Source organism: Catharus ustulatus, chromosome 3 (assembly GCF_009819885.2).
Source record: "Catharus ustulatus isolate bCatUst1 chromosome 3, bCatUst1.pri.v2, whole genome shotgun sequence".
In the NCBI taxonomy this organism is placed as follows: Eukaryota; Metazoa; Chordata; class Aves; order Passeriformes; family Turdidae; genus Catharus; species Catharus ustulatus.
In genome coordinates this window covers 20,246,048-20,266,220 of record NC_046223.1, presented here as the reverse complement: position 1 = coordinate 20,266,220, position 20,173 = coordinate 20,246,048, and the positions used below count along the sequence as shown (strand labels likewise).

Sequence of the window (20,173 nt, the reverse complement as noted above, 5' to 3'; positions counted from 1 at the left end):
AGAGGGTTAATTGCACACCAGCTCTCTGCAAATCTCTCTGTTGGTGAGGCCTGGAAAATCGCAACTAGCCCGTGATAAGTTCCCCTGCAAGCAGATTATGATCTGACTTCAGCGTGAAGGTGGAGTAAGCTATGAAATCAGGATGATGGGATGGTGCGTATGATACGATGCTGATGGAAAGGGAAACAAACTCAGGCGCTCTCCACGTGTGAAGGACCCATTTTAGATGGCAGAAAGCAGTGTTTAAATGAATGGGTGACCTGATGAGACATTAGACCTGACTAGAAGACAGTCACAGTACTCCTGCCAGCCTGTCCCCCAAATGTGTGTTTCCCCCAGCACCCTCACCCTGGCTGCCACGTGATAGAGCTAGTTTGGGGTACTACGGCAGTACAAAACTTTTCTTACTGGCAGAGTTAATTTGACATCCCCAGGGATAATAACAGGCAGGCTAGAATGCAGGGAGAAAGGCAGACTGGCACTTTTGTAACTTCAAGCAGCTTAAACCATCACGGCATTGCAGGCTCGCAGTGCCCATCTCCCAGCTCAGCGTCAGGTGCCTAAAAATGGGATTCACAAAAGCCAGCACAGTGGGAAGAACCTACCTGCTCCAACCCATAGGAAAACCCAGGGAAGGGATGTTCTGATCCTGCTAGTCCTCAGAATGCAGCCTTATTCCCTGAGGGCTATGAAGAGGCACTTCTCTCTAGCTGGTATTTCTCACCCTGGCCCTTCTCTAAGATTTATGAATCTGCAGCTTTTCACACACACATACACACAGAGAAGGAAGAAAAAGAAAGGAAATATAATTTCTTTCTTTTCTATGCACGGCTGTGGAAAGATGCAGTGCCCTCCCCCATCCCAGATCTCTGATCTCTGAGCCAGGCACTCGAGAGCAGAGGTGAATCAGCGTTTTCAGGTCCCCTCTCTGTCTGAAGGGACTTGAGGGACTACACAGTATTTGGGAGACTATGAAAAGTCTCTCCCTGTGAAATCCCTCAGTTTCCCAAGCTCTCATGTGTTTCCTCGGAAAACAGCAGCTTCAGCAATTGAAAGAAAGCCACGTTGAAAGAAAGCATGCAAATGTGCAAGTGTGAGAACAAGTCTCCAGCTCAGTGGCTGGTGTGCCGTCCCTGGAGCTGGGAGCTTCAGGCTTTGATCCACTCTCACATATGGACCCGTTCAATGGGACCTACTCTGCTGGAACATATGGACAATTCTCGTGCTCACATGCCCATGGAGTTTTCAGACAGCTATAATACAGACATTTCAGAGGAATTTTGTTCCAGAGCAATTTTAGCATGCCCTGTGGACTCAATTCCCATCTAGGATTCCTGGGTGTGCACCCCAACACCTCTCCTTGTTAGAAAGCTGCAGGTGAGGAGGATCAGGCGCTTCCCTCCAAAACCACACTCCGACCCGAATTCAAACAGCAGTTAAAATACAACCGCAGGAGGCTTGAAATCCTGCCCTACTGCACGGAAACCCAGATCCCGCCTGCTTTCCGACGCCTTCCACGGCTGCTCAGCAGATGACATAACATTAGTCGTGACTTACTGACACAGGTATTCTACTAAATAACGCGTGAAACAATGGGAAGGAAACGCCAAGGGCTCTACCAGCTCAGTCACCGGGCTCACTTGCGGTTCTGGGCAGTTCTGGTTCCTGCCTGCGCTGCTGTTGAGCCTTTCAGATAACGAGCTGTGCTCAGCTGGGGGAAGCCCCTCCAGCCCCGGGCTGTGGCGTATCCAGCGGTGGATCCCGGCCGGGATCTCGGGGCGGGAGGGGCTCCCCAAACGTGCTCGCCGCTGCTCTCGCGGCCCGGAGTGGGTTTTTTGGAAGTGGGAGGTTTTGGGAGGGTGGGGAAGGCCCGTCGCAGGGACTCGGCAGGTGGCGACAGAGCACGGGCTTCGGGGGGTGCCCGCGCAGCGCGGGCGGGGCGGGGGCGGCTCCGCGGGACGCCCGGCCAGGGCTGCACAGGTCCCGCTAACGCCACCCGGGCGAACCTTCTTCCTGGAGGGCTTCCCGTGAGGATTAAATATTTATTTTTACAAGTATGCTTTCAGAGAGATGTAATAGTAATTTAACTTTTACAAGATTGTTGTATATCTCGCACATACACATTTCTAGATAAAAATACAGGAATAATCAGAGCGCATACAGAAGCGTAAAATCCAACAGGCAAGGCGCAGGTGGGCGACGGAGAAGAAAAGCTGGGCATCCTGGGCCAGCTCGGAGAGGCAAACCTGGCTCGCCATCCCCGCCCAGCGCTGGCGGCGGTGACGGGGAGCCCCCAGCCCCAGCGGTGTGAACAGGCTGCGTCGGGCTCGGGCACCGCTCGGGGCTCGGGAGAGGTGTCCGGGAGCTCGGGCTGCCAGCATCCCGGTGGGATCCGAGGGATCGACCCGCCCGCAGCTCGCCGGGGAGCCGGACGGGGCAGGCATTCGGCAGAGAGGGCTGTCCGTCCTTTCCGGGATGCTCCCGGTCCCGTGCCCTCGAGGAGGGACGGGGGAGCTGCAGAGCCTCTGGCTTAGTCCTTCTATTTTCCCTTCGTAAGAACTCGAATAATTTTTTTTCCACCTCCTTTGCTGGCCTCGAGGAAGGAAAAAAAAAAAAAAAAAAAGTCCTTCGAGACTCCACTCCATTCCTAAAAAAAAAAAAAAAAAAAAAAAAAAAAAAAAAAAAGCAGAAGCAGCAGCATCGCTTCTGCCGCACAGTTCATTCGCCTCCTTCACGAGTCCCTCGGAAAGCAAGATTAAAGGGGAAAGTCGCAGCTGTATATTTATGTTTTCATTGCTAGAAGGGAATTGATTTCCTTGCATTTATTTTTGTAGTTGCAATACACAAGGGCGGATTTGCGTCACCAAAGCAACTTGCTGGTCGAGATAAAGTTGCACAAATATTGAAAAGGGAAGTGCTCGCGCTCATTATGAAGTTTTTCTCCGGAAGAAATAAGGATTTCTGCTGTATCCTAAAATACTAAAGCCGCTTCTATTTTGGGACAAATCTCGCAGGCACATCCGCTCATTTAGTCCGAGTTGGAACCTCTCAAAAAACAGGAGATGACCTGGACTGCAGCGAGCCCCGGGTTTCCTGCAGCCTTCTCCTTCCCTGCGCGGGGAGGAGGGGCCGCCGCCTCCCCCGGCAGCGCGGCCGCGCAGCCCTGCGCGTCCCCGGGCAGGCAGGGAGGCCTTCGGAGGCCCTTGAGGAGAAAGGACACCCTTGTCCCCAAAAAGAGGAAGATGCCGGGGGGTGAGGCAGGTGCTCCTGGTTTCGGCAGCAGAGGATGCGCGGGGCGCAGCGCAGCCGAGCCCCGGGAAGGCACCTGCCCTCGCTGCCCGCACTCCCCGGCTCCCTCGGCCTCCCTCGGCCCAGCCCGGGGCTGAAGGGCTTTAGTGCGAGGCGTTCTGCTTTTCCTTTTGCGTTATTTTGGTGCCCGCGGGATGACAGCGGGGTCCCGGCCAAGGTCCGGTTGGGTCCGCCCGGCGTGGCCGCAAACGGGTCCGACCCTCCGGGGCTGCTCATCCTCGGGCCCTGCGCGGCAGCGAGGCCACAGGAGTTCTGAAACCAGCTCCCAAAAGAATAAAAAAAGAAAAAACAAGAAAACAAAAAAAAAACCACCAAAAAACCAAAATAACAAAATAAAAACAACCAAAAAACACAACGACACAAAAAACACAAAACAACCCCCGCGTTTGGTTTTGTTTGTTTGTTTGTTTAGTTTTTGTGCCTGGTGGGCAGCCCCGGGCTGGCCCAGCGCTCCGGGTGGCAGTGGTAATTGCAGCAATAATTTAACGAGGCGGTTTGCGGCCGGCATGCAGCGCCCAGCACACGCTTCGTTGCCCGTCCCTCGGGCGGGCTGGCGGGGCGGCTCTGCCCGGCGGTGCGAACGCGAGTGGAACCGGAGTCGTTCGATCCGGTTTGAGAGCAAGAGGACGGCGATGGGGGCAGCCGGCATGAGGGAGAATGGGGGAGAGATGCAAGGAAAAGGGGCTTTCCGATGTTGACTAGGGAAAGTTGAGACATCATCAACCATTTCTTCGCCGCCTTCGGCTTTCGGAGACATCTTGGCAAGCCAGCCCGTCTTCATTTTTTGGTTTTGCCTCGTTAATAAGAACCAAACCAAAGCAAAGGGGTGCCTGGCTTTTCCCGGGGAACCAGACTCACCTTCACCCGTTATGGCTAAGCACACGGTTATGGCTAAGGAACGCGTTCGCTATCGCTCGCAGGTGGTTTCAATATTCCCACAGAAGCTACATCTTCATACCTGGCGAAAGAAAAATAGTTCGCCTTTCTGGCGGTTCCCCGAAAACCGTCAGAATTTGGGAAACGCTTTGGGAAAATATAATATGATCTTTTTGAAACAAAATCAAAGCAAACTTGCAATCGTCCGACCCGGCAGTCTGCTCAAAACGACAGCGACTGCTTTTCTTTTACGAAAACTAAAAATAAAGAAATAGTTGATTTTCAGAGTCAGGTCAGGACAAATGTGATGTTAGAGTAGAGGGGGGGAAAAGCGCCAAAGACACTTTCATAAATTTGTCCCTAAATCATTGCGGTGAAAGTAGCATATCATTCTGGTGTACTGGAAAACATGAGGATAGTTCTGTCGTCAAAGGTTTGAGAAATTATAAAGTGGTTTTTAAGGTGCATTTGGTGCGCAAGCAGATGCAGCTACAGGGATGGAGAACCTGACAAAAATCTATCGTAAAATTACACTGTCGTCAAAATAACACTAGGTAATTAATCGCTGCTAATGCGGGATCCAACGCGTCCTGGGCCCAGAATATCTGGGAGCTCTCAAAAATACATGTGGGTATTTGCGTGCATCACCATGGACTCCTCTTCCAGACTATCTCAGGCTCATTTATCCGGGAAGGAAATACATTTCCTTAAGAATCGTTTCCAAGAGGACAGACCTGCTTCCAATGGCCAAGAATTTCCCTGCGCGTTTCTTTCAAACGTTTGGAAATCGCGGCGGCAGCAAGGGCGGCGACCTTGCGCTTTATTTTTGTGTGTTTGTGTGTGTGTGGAGCGGTGGGGAGATGGGAAAGTGGTTGTTCGAAGTCGAGGGCGCAGTTTAAGTGGGGGATAGGTGTGTGTTGGGGTGTTCTTTGCGGGGCAAACCGCTCCAAATCGCGCTCCGGGGCCGCGCAGCTGGCTCGGGGCGCGGTGGCCGTCCCCAGCCCCGGCCCTGCGTGGGCGTGTCGGCGGGCGGTGCTCCCGGCCCCGCGGATCGCGGATTGGGCGTGGGGAGGGAGCGAGGGCTGCTCGCTGACAGAGAAAGTTTTGGGGAGGGGTGGGTATTTTTTTCTTCCCCCAGTGCGAGGAAAGGGGGTTTGGTTTGGGTTTGTTTTGTTTGCGCCGCTCCGCTCCTCGCCCGCTCGCTTTCTTCGTCTGGCCGAGGGTTCTGGGGACTCTTTAATTTTCGGGGCTATTTTTTTCTCCTTTATTTTTCGTCATTTTTTGGTGGTTGGCTCTCCCTCCTTGCCCCTCCGGGAAGTGCTCCACCAGCCGCCTCTCTCCCCGCCATCCCTCCCCATGCGCCCGGGGCCGCAGGAAGCTCCGCGGCGCGCACCCGGGAGCTGAGCAGCGGAGCGGCGCGTCCCCTCCTCGGGCAGGATGTACACGGCCGGGCTGGCTCCTTTCTACGCCTCCAACTTCAGCTTGTGGTCAGCGGCGTATTGCTCTGCATCGGGGCCGGCAGCCGGCGGCTGCTTCCCTCTGGACGCCGCGGCGGCCAAGAAGCCGTCCTTCTGCATCGCCGACATCCTCCACGCCGGCGGCGAGGCGGCGGCAGGAGCTGCCGACAGCCTGCCCGGAGGGCCCGGCAGCGGGATGCCGGCCGCGCTGGGAGCCGTGCACCACGGCGCTCCCTTCCACGCCACGGCCTCTCCGCTCCGGCCCACGCCCGTCGTGGCCCCCGACGCCCCCGCCGCCGCCTTCCCGCCGCGCCTCTCGCCGCTCTCCGCCGCCTACCACTCGCACCACCACCGTGCCCCGCAGCACCGCTCCCCCGCGGCGGCGGCGGGCGGCGGAGCAGCCCCGGCCCCCGCCCGCCTGCCCGGCGGCCACACGCACGGCTCGGCGCCGGCGCCCGCCAGCAAGGACCTGAAATTCGGCATCGATCGCATTTTATCGGCGGAGTTTGACCCCAAAGTCAAGGAAGGCAACACGCTGAGAGGTAGAGAAATTGGCTTGTCCGCTTTCGCTGCTAGCGCTCTCGGTGCTCTGTTACTTGTGCTGTGATAAGCGACTACACCCGCGATTTGAAAACTTCTCAGTCTAGCCGAGAAAATAATTATTTAAGGAAAAAAAAAAAAAAAAGGGTTATAAATCGGAGTCTCTAACAGCTTTCACTGAGCCATCCTCCCCCTCCCCGCCCCGGCCTCCGCACTGCACAGCCGGGGCGCAGGGCTTGCGCCCCTGGGAAAATAGCGATAGCGTGAAAATAGCGAGCGGAGCGCTCCGCACTTCCCGGAGCGGCCGGGGATTTCTGCCTCCCAGGGCACAGCCCGTTTTAAGGGTTTTCGCTGCAATCCTTCTCCTCTCGCGGCCTGTAAACATCCTGACCAAGGGAGTAAATATGTCGAAGTCTGAGTGCCGGGGCACGGCCACCCCGAGAGCCCCGGGGGCGGGACACGGCTGCTTGGTGGCCCCCCGAGCCCCTCCGACCGGGCACCCGCTCCGAATCATGCCGGGTTGTCGGTCTCGACCGCGGTGTAACAGAGCTCTCCTTGTTCCTGTGCTCGCAGATCTGACCTCCTTATTAACTACGAGCCGCCAAACTGGGGTTCATCTCCCCAACTTGCAGCCTTCCACCGGCCAGTTCTTCGCGTCTCTAGACCCCATTAACGAGGCCTCTGCTATCCTGGGTCCCTTAAACACAAACCCAAGGAGTTCAGTGCAGCACCAGTTTCAAGACACTTTTCCAGGTACATCTCGTCCTTCCTAGACCTTCCCGTGGCTCAGGGCCCTCCGCCCTGGAGCAGCCCCCTTCTCCCCCGGAGGAACTCGCCAGGCAATTTTGCAAGGCCGGGGTGTGTATAGCGAGGTTCAGATTTTGGGCGAAAGCCGGGCTGCGTGGGGGGGAGGAAGAGCTAGGGCCTGATCTAGAGGAGCGTCCCATCGAGTACAGGAGCAATAACCTGGGCCGAGAGAGAAGCGGGGAGGGGGGAGAGGAAGAATCTCGAGTTCCAGACAGCTCCACCCGCGCCCGAGGCAGCACAGGACACGTACCCATCGGGAAGGCAGGGCCATGCTGTCCCGGGCCCTCCCTGCACATCGCACTCCAACTCTCATTCGGATCGATTTCAGGCTCCCTTTCAGGCTGCGATATTAAAAATGCCGTCTCCCCCTCTCTTCCCCCGCTTTTCTCTTCCCCTGCCCAGGTCCGTACGCCGTTCTAACCAAGGACACGCTGCCCCAGACGTACAAGAGGAAACGCTCCTGGTCCAGGGCTGTCTTTTCCAACCTGCAGAGGAAAGGTTTAGAGAAACGGTTCGAAATCCAGAAGTATGTCACCAAACCGGACAGGAAGCAATTGGCGGCGATGCTGGGGCTGACAGATGCTCAAGTAAGAACGGCTTCGGTTTTATTTCAAACCTTACATCCACTTTAGATGGATACCAGAGGGCAATGAGGTTTCAAAGTGTTTTCCCTTCCTTTATCCTAAGTGGGGCTGTCTGAGGAGCTGCACCTCCCCCCGAGCATCTCTTGCGCCCAGGTTCCTCGGCACACCGCGGCCCGGTGCGGAGTTTTCGCCTTTATTTTGGGCACTGAGGAGCAGGCCGGGTGGAGAGATGAGCAGGGCCAGGGCAGACCATCAGTGTGCGCTTTACTGGAGTGCAATTTGCTGTAGGAGGCAGTTTAGGGCAAAGGAAGTAGAAGCGAAAACAGTATTCTTAATGTCCCCTTTTTTTTTTTTTTTCCTTTTTGTTTTTAATTTTTTTTGTTCTAAATCTTTCCTCTCGTTGTGAAATCCTTCGTTCTGAGGAAGTGAAAACACTTCTTCAAACGGAATCATTAAACGCCACTCTGTAATGATTCCACTATCGAGGGCCCGCAGCGCACAGAATTGTATAACGCTGTGGTTTCTTGAGCAAGATTTGGTTTCCTGGAAGAAGAAGTAGAAGGAGAGAGGAAAAAACCCATCCAAACAAACAAATAAACAAACACGGGCTGGGGAGTGTGCGGTATTTAAATACACAGAGTAGAAGGAGGAAAAAACAAAAGAAAGCCCTTCAGTGGCGTGAGATGTGGGCAGCGGGAGGGGAGGACGGCGCCTTCTTCCCTGCCCGCGTTGCCGGTGCCGGTGGAAGGGGCAGGGCCGGGCGCGGAGCGGGGCGCGGAGCGGGGCGCGGTGGGGCCGTACCGCCCGGCTAAGGGCGGCGCGGCCGCAGGTGAAGGTGTGGTTCCAGAACCGGCGGATGAAGTGGCGGCACTCCAAGGAAGCGCAGGCCCAGAAGGACAAGGAGCCGCCGCCGGAGCCGGAGCCGGCGGCCCAGCGAGCCGGCGCACCGCCCGCCGCCCCCGGGGAGCCCCAGCGCAGCCCCAGCGGCTCCGACGGCGACAGCGACAGCAGCGACGCCGAGTCCCTCGACATGGCCCCCAGCGACACGGAACGGACTGAGGGCGCCGAGCGGAGCCTGCCCGCGGCGGGGCTGGACAAGTCCTCCGGCAGCACCGGCCTGCCCTCGCCGCCGCCGCCCGCCGCCGCCAGCCCCGAGCCGCGGAGCGGCCTATAGTCGGGGCGGCCCGGGACCTGTGCGCTAATTTATCTGCCTTCCCCCGCCCCGGGAGCGCGGCGAGGCCGGCCCAGCGCCGGCCCTGGCCCCGGCCCGCTCCCGCCTGTGGCCAGCGCCCGGCCCGGCCCGGGGCGAGGGGCCGAGGACGCAGGCGGAGCGGGGAGCCCCGGCCCGGGCGGCAGAGCGGCCGCCTTTCCCTCGGAGCTGCTCGCAGGAGACCGGGGGATCTCTTTTTTCTTTTTCGTTTTTAATTTTATTTTTTATTTTAATTCTCCGTTTCCCGCCCCTCGTTCTCTCCAAGGAAATTCCGAGCAAGGGACTGCGAGAATGCTCTCCGAAATCCCCACCTTTCCCCGCCCCCACCCAACCAATTTACAATGTGAAGTATTTTGCCAACGTCCTCATTGGTTGCAACTTGTTGCTTCGAATAATCCGGCCAAGAAATACTGCACTGACAAAATATATAAATATATATATATATAACTCCTGTAAATAAAATGTTTGCTATGGTTTGTAGCCACGTCAGTCTGTTGACCAGGGGCGAGGGCTGGCGTGGCTGCCCCATCTTCCTTCACCCCGCCGAAGGCAGCAGCTGCCTCTCCTCGCCTCGGAGCCTCCCCAGGCAGCCTTGTCTTTTTTTTTTATTTCCTTTTTTTTTTTTTTTTTTTTTCCCCCAATGGAGGCAGTGACAAGGACTGGATCTGATGACGCAGAGGTGTGCCCCCGATGCCAAAGTAACCAGCGCCACTCGCAGCCCCGCATGTGCCTGTGCCGTGTGAGGTGACTTCGGATGCCGGGCCGGGCTGGGCTGTCTGACCGCCCGCTGCCAAGAGCCGGCGGGGCACTTTTGGGGCGCGGGGGGGACACGGCGTGTGTGCTTTGTTTTGTTTCGCTTTGCTGCGCTTTGCTGTCGCTCCAGTTCGCCGCGCACCTCTCCGCGAGCCCCCGTGACGTCACAGCGCGGTTGTGACGTCATGCAGGCGCTGTGCGCGGCGGAGAGGCCGAGGGCGGGGTGGGGCAGGGTGAGCACCGGGCAGGGGGCATACGGGACGGGTTCTTCCCCCATCCTGGCGCTGCTGGGGCGGCCTGGCTGCTCCACCGGGATTCCCCGGGGCTCCAGGCCGGGATCCGACGGCTCCCCTCGGGTTCGTGGATAGCTTCGTCCTCGGAAAAACACAAAGCGCCGCGCTAATCCGGGCTCCGCTCCGCTTCGGAGGCAGCCTGCTTCCCCCTCCTCCCTTGCCAAGCAGCACGGATTGAGCAGCCCCTGTGCTTCCCCAATTTGGGGAGTGAGTTTTTTGCCTCGGCACAGAAACCCGCGGGGGCCGGGATCCTGCTCACGGAGGCAGGGCAAGGACAGGAGGAGCCGAGCTGCCCTCCCTCTGCCCCACAAGCTCGTCTGATGGGCACTGAGCCTGGAACATCGCTAGAAAGGAAGGGGAAACAGAGGAATAAAGCGAAAAAACGGGAAAATGCCGGTGTCCTCCAGCGATGTGGAGGCGGGTGCACGTCTGGCCTTCGCCTGTTGCTTCTCTGAAAGCTCAGGCGAGAAATGCTCCGCGGCCTGGGGGGTTTTCCGGGGAAGACACTCTCCTTGGGGCCAGCCTTACTAACGAGGGCAAAGCCCCGAGGAAAGGGAAAGAAAACCCACAGAATTCCCCCACCAGAAGCTCTGGGTAGAAGGAGCTGGGGCACACAGCAGGCCAGGAGATGTCTTGCCGGACGAAAAAGAGACGGGTGAATGGGTAAAAAATGTGTAACAGAGGGGGCAGAGGCTCCGTCAGAGCCACGGTGGGCAGGGTGACCTCCAAGGGGGGCGCGCACAAAGTTCTGATGCATTCCTTAATATGCTCCGGGGTGCCGTCCCTGTCCGACCTCCGGGGACAGAGAGCTGGGACCGGGGAAGAAATTATCTGGAAGGGCCTTGCAAATTAATGCTCTGCCTTTAAAACCTTGCCAGGGAGGAAATGAGGGGGTGTCACGGCTTGCCGGGGCACTGTGTGGGCACCGCAGCTCGCTTTCAGCCCCAGAAAGCGGCTGCGCCCATCAGAGCGGGATTTGCCATAATTTTGGAGCTCTCCTAAATGCAAGAGAAGCCGCAGGACAGATGCCCAGTGAAACACGACTGTTTCTCCTCCGATAAACCACCGTGGTGCGGCTCACGGAGCCGCAGGAATCTGTTTGCCTCTTGAGTTTGCTTCCTGAGGAGTATGCAGGAGAGAGGGGTTTGGAGCGGCTCTTTTCAGATGAGAAAGGAAAAGCGCGTCGGGGAAGATTTTCTCTTCCCTTGGGTTAAAGGAATTCTGCGTCTCCTCCATCGCAGGGCTGGCTGCGCGGGGCCAGGCTCTCTCCACCTCAACCTCCCCAAATAACGGGAGCAATGCCCGCCTGGACTTGGGGTCGGGGAGAGAGCGAGGCAATGCCTTTATGACATCATTTTAAGATAACACGGCAAAAAAAGGGGAAATAATGCTGTTAGAACTAGAGCTGTGGGTAAAGATGCTCTGGTCGGAATGGAAGAGATGGTACAAAATTCCTCCGTCCTGCGCCCGCTTTTTGTACTCCGTACACCTCGGGTGCTGTTCGGGCCAAGGGGCCGAGCGGGAGGATGGGTTTCGTCCTCTCCCCCGGCTACAGGGAAAATTAATTCTATCTTTCTCCAGTTTGCTCCTGCTGTGCACTGCAGGTAGAGCAAAGCCACGAAAACGAGTATGGGGAAGGATGAGCCCCTGCAGGGATTTGTACCCGTCTCTACAGGGAAGGGAATTTTTCCCCGTCCCGTGAGGCTGTAGTTGCTGCTCAATTTCTGCGGGAAAAAATCGGGACGATATCGTGACCTCAAGCGACATGTCGCAAAGGCGACATGTCCGCAGTGCAATGCAACAGCCCCGCTCCCAGAACAGGTCAAAGAAAGCTTGAGGGAGCCTCTATTTTGTTAGTTTGTTATGGCCTGGTAACACGAAAGGCTTTTGATGCTGGCTGTCTCTGAGCCAGAGACGCCCGAGCCCGCCGTTTGACTGCCGACCCGACAACCCTCGACGGTGTTTCAGTCGGGGGCAGCGGCTTTCCGGGCGGTCTCTTCACCTCCCCTAAATCCGCTGTGACTCTTTGCAGATCTGAGCCGGGCACCGCAGCCCCCTCGGGCTGTCCCCGCCCGCCGCAGGGGTGACAGCGGGGTGACAGCGGGGTGTCGCGGGGTGTCGCGGGGTGTCGCGGCGGGGCCGGGGTCCCCGCGGAGGGGCCGGCAGGAACCTCCCCGGCGCTGCCCCGGTCTCCACGCACCCGGCTAGGGCAGCCTCTCCGCACAAACTCGCTTCCTTGCTCCGCTTCCCCACCCGGACGCCCGGCAGAGATTTTTCTCGCTGATTTCAGATGAAAAGTCGTCCAAGAGATCAAGAAGCGGGAGCGATACAGGCTGCCGCACGGAGGACAGAGGTTTTCCTGCCTCCTCCTGCCTGGCACGTATGGGAAATCGGATTAATACAGAAGCGGGAGGCTTCGCCGATGTCCCAGCCCTGTCTGGGCTCGCAGAGATGCGCAGCCGGGTTGATCAGAGCCAGGTCCAGCCGGCCTTCTTCCCGGGGAGCAGTTTAACAATAACCCGACCTTTCCTGGGCGCTGTGTTAGGAAGTCCAACGAGATACTTTTCTTTTCGCTCTATTTCTTACCAGAGACCTCCCATCTCCAGAGACCCGTCTCAATCTCAGAAATAACAGCCACGTTAGAAGAAAAAAAAAATAAACCAAAACAATAATACAACAAAACAGAAGCAATATTTTAATCAAGCGATACACGGTGCAAAAGGGCCGGAGGTGGGGGAGCTGGCATCGGGGTCCGCCTGTGTCCTGCCCTGAGAGGACAGGGTGTCCGCGGGGTCCCCCTGCCTCGGGGCTGTTCCCCCCAGAGCCCCTGGGCGCGGAGCGAAACCTGAGTTCGCCTCCCTCGTTAGCAGAGCAAGACCGACCCCGCTCCTTAGGAAAATATTTTTATTTTATTTTAATGTCGGGCTTAAGCTGATGTCTTAAAAAATAATTGTTTTCAGACCCCAGTTCGCTCGGCATCGCCGTTTCACACTCGCAGGCACACACAGCTTTCCCTGCAGTTCATGCCTCGGGACTGCCTGGCGTCGGCAAGACAAACTGCAATCTCCAAAATGTCAACTTTTGCCACAATCTCGACTGAAAAAACCACCCCCTTCTTATTGCTGTTGAGCGCTCATCAGAAATAATGGCTGTTTACACAAAACCTTTATTCACTTTCTTAAATAAACACCAGTGAATTCAAATAAAGCAAAGCCTCAACTATAATTCAAGCACAACGTTTGCTGTGTGTATTCTCGGCTGCGGACCTGGAGAGACTCCTCGGAGAGAAATATGAGGTCTCTTTTCATAGTCCACCTCCATTAGCTAAATATGCTAGCTCACCTCGGCCAGGTTTATACTACTTCAGTTTTTCTTTTTTTCCCCCTCATTTTTTATGTTTTTCCCCAGCTGAAGCGGAAATATTTCCTCCCTTTTCCCCAGTCCCTTCTTACAGAGGTGTGGTCCGGACGCTTTTCTTTTGAAATCAGTTTGCAGAAGCCCCTTCCCCTCCTCTTTCCCAGCCCCAGCTCGGGTGCGCGCTGCGGGATCACCGCCGCCCTCCGCACCCCGCGGATGCTCGGGGCTCGGAGGTGTGTGGCTAGTGGATTGGCGAGCACAGTGAGGCGATGCCAAGGTCTCGCTTGTCTCGGAAAGAGCCGCCTGCAAACGCGCTTGGTGCAGACCCCCGAGCTCAGCCGGGCAGCGGCGGCCCCGCGCCCATCGCCCCTCGAGGGAATCGCGTCCGTGCCCTCCTGCTCCCCTCAGCCCCGCTCCCAGACCGGGACTCGCGACCCTAGCCCTAATGAGATCCATTAAGCGCATTATTAATGTGGAGGTTTGCTGTGAGGTCCCGGCTGGAGGGAAGCGGGGCTCTGCTGCAGATACAGGCGCTCTGATCTGCACCACCTGGCTGAAACCAGAGAGCCGCCACTTCATTAATGGGTTTAGCCTTTGCTAATTGGTGTCTTTAGGAGCCTTGCCAAATTCTGCTCCGCGATTTTTGGAGGCAGCTTTTGTTTTTCCTTGTGCGGGTGACATTCGTTGACGGCGATCAGAGCCGCTCGCCAGGCACCCCGACGGGCCGGGCCGGGCTGGGCTGGGCTGGGCTGAGATGCGCGGCCACTCCGGGCACCTCCTGCCCGCTGCTGCCTCCACCATCACCACCCACCATCGACATCGCCAGCAAAAGTGGAAACGCCGCAGGTGAACCCCGCGGCGAGCGGAGCCAAACCCTCTCCTCTCGCGTCGGTGACGGCTGCGGCAGGTGACACGAGTGCAGGTGGGGCCGGAGGAGCCCTGTGACACTCATTCTCCCTGCGGAATGCCGGGGCTGTCCCTGTCCGCCCGGAAAAGCGGGCACAGGGCCGATGCCGGGGAACAGGGGAGCGGCAGGGGCAGTGCCCGCCCCGCTCCCGCAGCAGCCCGGAGCCGCCGCGGCTCTCCCCGGCGCCACAGCCGAGCCCCTTCGCCACCCGCCCTCGGGTTCAGCTTCATTCCCTGCCCCGCGGCTCTGAGCAGCTTTTCCGAGACTCAAATGGCCGTAGCTAATGAAATCCGCTCACCGCAAATCACAGAGCTCTGCCGTACGCTATAATCAAATTTCTGCTTGCCTTAAAAAACCCGGGCCACCCTCCTCCACCCCCGTTCTCCGGGCAAACCCCAAATCAAAGGTTTCTAGCCATCACACCCCTCCAGTTATGCCTGGTCCCAGGCCATCTCTCCCGGCCTTGGTGCCATCGCCTGCTCTTCCCGTCTCCTCGCGATGACCAGTTCCTTTCCTTGGCCACGAAAAGAGGAGGCTGCTCGGGACCATCCCTGTCCGCTTCGTCGGTCACCTGCATGGCAGCATGGGGGTGATGAAAGGATGGGGATGCTGGAGAGAACAGAGAGGCTGGAGGGTTTCTTGCCCGCCAGCCCAACAGAGGGGTCGGTGGGGAAGAGACACTCTCACAGACACACACACAAATCACGCCAGCCTCATGTCCCGGGTAATATGTCACCAGCCGTGTAAGTCAAGTATTCAGGGGTCAGACACGGCTGATAAATCACGCCGAGCGGGGATTTTATCCTCCTCACGCCACCGTCGTCACCGGGCTTTGCTTAGCTACTCCGCGGGCTGTGCCCTGCTGCCGGCCCCGAGGCGAAGGGTCAGAACCGATACGAAATGAAGATGCACTCCGGTCCTCCCCTCGCCCCCTAACCCGGAGCCCGCCCGGCCTTGGCCCATTTAAGCCGGGTTACAAAGGGCTCTGACCCTTTGTGCGGGGCTGGGACAGACCCCCCAGCCCCACCGGACCCCCGAGCCCGTGCCTGAACGTAGCCATGGAAAGCAAGAAGAAGCAGGATGGGATCGGGCATGGAGCCGGTCTGTCTTCCCGAAAACATTCCAGTACAATTCTAAAATGCATGAGCTGAGCTCCCAAGCTGGCCCGCGTCGCTAGAGCGCTCCACGCTTCCATGGACGAGCCCAAGACCTGGCCCTAAGCCTTTTCATTGTCCTTTGACACCACATAAACAAAACATGTAGTTGCAGATGAAAAATAACTCGAGGGAATCACAGCCTGTGTTTTACAAGCAATCTATGTGAGCTTTTCTATTATCATCATTCCTTTAACGACAGTAAAAGTATGCCGGAATTCTCTTTTTCAGCGCATTCGTACAGATGTCCGTCCATATGTATTGCTCATATATGCATGCATATTTATACGTAAAAGCAATCCATTGCAATTACCTGTGTGTGTAAATGACTAGACTGTGCGAGGGTATCAATGCCTTTAGAAGACCTTTTCGGCAAAAGTGCCTAGATTACAGGCATGTTTAATCCCTGGGTGTAGCGAGACCTGTCTGGATCTTTACAGAGATGCCCCGGACAGTGAGTATAAGATGACTTGATGAAGCAACGTGAGCTTGGACTACAGACATGGGCTGCTGATGAGGAGAAAAAGAGTTGGACTGCAGCTGATACAACAGCCCCTTCTTACGGCTACAGCCTTTCAGCACGGCTCGGGAGCGAGTATTTTTACCAGTGGTGCAACAGGGAGGATGTAGAGCTTGGTTGTGGCTCGGGCTTGGCTCTGTACGGCATCCCTTATTACTGTAGTTCTTCACTTCTCTAGAACTTAATACATCCAGTACCGCTCACAGCACGGTATTTCCAAGGACAAATCTTAACGTGGATCGTCTGGCCCAAGTGGCCCTTTCCCTATCCCCGGAGTGCCCCTCTCGCCCGCACCCACCACTGTCTGTGACCGCAGCCGTGGCGGGTTTGCCGCCGGTGGGAGAGGAGGAAGAATCCTCTACTTTATCCTCAAGCCTTTGGGAATGTTGTCCCGGCTGGGGTGGAGGTGGGAAAGGTCCTGATGCCCTCCTCGGAGCTGTGGACTGCTCCGACCGCCGCCTCCCTCGCCCCCGCAACCCACCCGGGGCGGAGCGGGCGGCCCCGGCCGGATCGGGCTCCTCTCTCCGGCTACAGTAGACGTGTTTATTTGTGCGTGCACCCCTCCCCATAAATCCCACCATCTATAATCATTATCTACATGGAAACTTTTGCCCCCAGGACTCCACCCCCCCGCCCCCCCCCGCCCAAACCCTAGTTAGCGGTGATGATTTTAAAAGCATGCGATGATCTAAGCCCTAATACTAATATTATGCATCATTTGGACAGGATAACCATGCCACCTTGTCAAACGCTGCCTCTTTACACAACCCATTTGCTGCATCGCAGAGTCATAAGGCGGTGATGGATGGGCCGGGGACCCCCCCGGCGCCCCCCGGCGCGGGCAGGAATGCGGGCGGGCCGAGCCCCCGCGCCCGCGGCCGGCCCGCACCCCGCCGGCGACAATTTATGGTCTGTATATGTTTGCTGGCTCCAGATATCGGCAACGTAATGGATGGTTATATTTTATGAATCCGAGGCTCGGATCTAGGGACTCGGGAGTCCCTTCCATGTATGGTGCACTCCTGTCTCGCCCTTAATCCACCCGGCAGGCAATAAACTTCCCCGCTAAATGCGCCGGGAGATAACAGACAACTTTTATTGATTACGAGAAAATGCTCGAAACTAAATAAAGGGTTTTTATGAGGATCCCTGCGAAGACCCTTTTCCCCGCAACCATTAAGCGCAATATGGGCGTTTTTGCTGTGTGTAAATGTGAACTTGTTTAGCCGTAAAGGTTGGAGCGAGCGGGAGGCAGATGAGAAGCGGGATGCTCGCCCAAAAGAGCCGTACTCGGGGATCCCGCCGGGCCAACCCAGGCCATGCCCGCTGACCCTCCGAGCTCCCCCTCAGTCCCTCTGTCTTCTCCCTTGCTGAAGGCGTCGGTGCGGGAACCTCTCCCAAACCTGGGAACCGGGAGATGCTGAGCCGGGAAAGAGAGAAAGGCTCCTCAGGGCGGCGTTTGGAGCGGGACTCGGCAGAGCTATCGCCAGGGCGTACCCCGAGGGGAGGATGTGGGGCAGCCCCTCGCATTTTAAAGTGGACGATCGTGGAAGGTTACTCCATCTTCCCCCTCTTCTCACGGGATCGGGGGGGGGGAGGTGCGAGAAAAGAGGCGAATGTTTGTGTTTTATTGTATTCCGACCTTCTTCTTTACAGCCTCAGAGGTGTAAGGGGCGTCCAAGTCTCCGCCTGGAAGAGGGGGAGGTCCGGCATCAGGCAACCGGGACAAGGTAGAGACCTCCACCCGTGGTGGCTTCGCTCTGCCCGGGCTCTGCACCTCCCCGCCCCGCCGAGGGCACGGAACGCTTCGGGGAAAGCGTTTTAATTCTTCCACAACACACTGCATCAGCACACGGGGCGGGCGGGCGCTGCCAAAGGCATCCCGAAAATATAAACCCCACCCGCGGCCCCGACTTTGAAACTGCAGTGGTCGCATAATTTTTTTTTTTTTAAATTTTTGACGGCGGCGCTCAGCCTTTTGAGCCAAATCCTCTAATAAATTGCTTAAAATGTCCCGTGGCTTCATTCCCGCTGGTATTTCTGTCCACAGGCAGTCGGCTCGGAAGTCACAAATGTTATTTTCTCCCGCAACCTCATTGCCAGACTTCAACAGCAACAGGCAAACGGTGTTGAGGTTTTTCCCCCTCGTTGTTGTTCTGTTTGCCGCACTTGGAAAGGTAACTGTGAAATCACTCAGTGTCTGCGAGTTGTATCGCATTTTACTGGAAAGCCATAAACCTGTCTCATTCCCTGATGTTTCACGATTTACTTACGAGCATAAAGGAAATGCTTAAGCAATGTTCCCTCTGCAGTTTCCCTTCGGCGAGGGGAAGCCAAGGGAAGATGCTAATATTGCCGTCTCATTTTACAATTTGTCCCGTCTACCCAAACAGGGGGCGTACACAAGCCAAGGTGCCGTGGGGCTCGGTTTCTGAGACCTAGCCCGCAATCTCAGGGGTCACACTCGCCGGCCCAGTGAATTATTCAGCCCGCCCTTTATTGCTGTTAAAACGTCGGCTTTCGTTTAAACAAACAAAGCGATCCAGAGGCGTTTATCAGTTCCGCAGAAGGCCGGTGAGCAGGATGTCCCGGCAGCGATGTCGTGTGGGCTCGTCACCCAGCAGCCCCTCTGCACTGTCACTGCTCACGGAGCAGGATTGTCCCCTCAACAGCGACCTGCACAGGGGCCCTTGCCTTCCCTGTGCAAACCCCCTCCCTCCACCCCACCATGTGCTTACACTTTAATACATGTGCACACACATTTAATATTACGCCGGCCCTTGTTTTTAATTTTTTTTTTTTTGATGCAGCTTCATGAGGAATATTTATCCCATTAGCTAAATTAGCTGGCTAGAATCAAACCCAGACAGAAAAGACATGGGCATCAGTAAGCACAGAACTGGAAAACATTTGGAAGGTTGTTATATACACTTCAAGTCATAAATTAATAGTCGGTTTATTCTTCAATCAGGAAAAAGCCATTAAGGCTTGGTCTGTGGGAAAATAATTTCTTTGATTGAGTTCCCCCTGAAGACTCCCAGAAGTTTTCTCTCCTCTGTCATGAACAGTCTGCTCCTTCCTGTCTTCCGGACGGAGGGAAGAGTAGGACCTCTGGAGAAAAGCAGCTTTTCAGCATCTTGAATTTCACTTTGCATCTGTCTTCCTACCTGCTGATTTAATTTCTCTTTGCATTCGGGACCTTTCTAAATCTGCCTAGAGAAAACTGTGGAATAATGAGAGTTGTGTATCATCTTTTATCAGCTTTTTCTTCCTTGCTGGTGGCCAATATTGCAGCTCTGAAAGAAACAGGCATTTGAAGGTGGGGGGCTGAGGAGTGGGAAAGCACAGCATGGAAAGAAATTCAAGTTGAGGAATGAGAGGAATGGATAAAAAAAGGCAGGGCTGATGACTTTTTCATTGCTTAGATTTCCTACAGGAGCAGTGGTTACCGATCCTGGGTCCGCTTATTTATTTAGCATGTTTCTGAGCTGCGTGAGCTCCTGAGCTGGCCCATGTCACTGGAGCACTCCACGCTTCCACAGAGGAGCCCCAGGCCTGGCCCACAGCCTGGTCATTAGAAAGGAGCTGTTCTCCAGCCCAAGCACCCTCTGGCAGCTCTCCTGGGTCACTGTGCACCATTTCTGGTCACTCCCCACCCACTCTGGGGCACACTGAACCCCAGAGACCAGCAGGCTGCTGCCCTGAACTTGGGAATTTGATATCAAAGGGCTACTTGCCTCAAAGGGAATCAGACCTTCCCTTTCCCTCTTCCCACTCAAATTTGCAAGGTGCTATTTTAGGGCTCCCCTTGGCTGATGTTGGTGCAGAGGCAGGCCAGGAGTCCCTGGAAGTGCATGGATCCCAGCATGGTGGCTGTCCATCCCCAAGAATGGTGGGGTGGGTATGAGTGGAAGGGTCTCCATGCCAGGAGCTGATAGGCTGCTGAAGAGCAGCACTGTCTAGCTCTCCTTTGGTCAGTGTCCCTTCAAACTAAACCCTCACTGTCCCTCCTGGGCCAAATTTCAGTACAGCCCCCACTCTTTTGAGTCCAAGACTGGTGGTGGTTGATAGCACAACCTGGTTGAGCAGGAACTGACCCAGCCAGCAGTGAAATCTCACAAAGACCCCATGGTTCAAACTGGGCACATCAAACCTGGTCCTAAGAAACACTGAGAACTCTTTTCCTTCCCTTTATAAAGGTTCAGGCAAACCTGCTGTGGAGATCTGTGCTTGGTGTGGACCTCTGCCCTCGTGGTGAGGCTCACCCAAGCTAGCAACTCGGGAGCTGGCAGTGATGGAAACCTACTCCAAGATCCCTCCTGTGAAAGGCAGTAATTAAAATTAGGGGTTTTCTGCTGAGGAAGTCTCAATCCCAGGCCTAAATTTCACTGATCTGATGAATCATG

At 56.1% G+C, this 20,173-nt stretch overlaps 1 protein-coding gene across 1 annotated transcript; it reads left to right on the top strand.

The window, feature by feature from the left end:
- Window positions 1-5,337: 5,337 nt before the first annotated feature.
- On the top strand, window positions 5,338-8,747 carry HLX (H2.0 like homeobox). Its single transcript, XM_033053721.1, has 4 exons — window positions 5,338-6,184; window positions 6,756-6,935; window positions 7,392-7,576; window positions 8,403-8,747. Exons 1-4 carry the CDS (start codon window positions 5,623-5,625, stop codon window positions 8,745-8,747), a joined length of 1,272 nt encoding a protein of 423 aa, XP_032909612.1. The 5' UTR covers window positions 5,338-5,622.
- Window positions 8,748-20,173: the final 11,426 nt, after the last annotated feature.

Excerpts from the sequence above, each read along its gene's own strand:
- HLX (XM_033053721.1), top strand. The coding sequence starts at position 5,623 with ATGTACACGGCCGGGCTGGCTCCTTTCTACGCCTCCAACTTCAGCTTG. Across the intron at positions 6,185-6,755 it reads GGAAGGCAACACGCTGAGAG|ATCTGACCTCCTTATTAACT; the intron begins GTAGAGAAATTG and ends CTGTGCTCGCAG. Across the intron at positions 7,577-8,402 it reads TGGGGCTGACAGATGCTCAA|GTGAAGGTGTGGTTCCAGAA; the intron begins GTAAGAACGGCT and ends GCGCGGCCGCAG.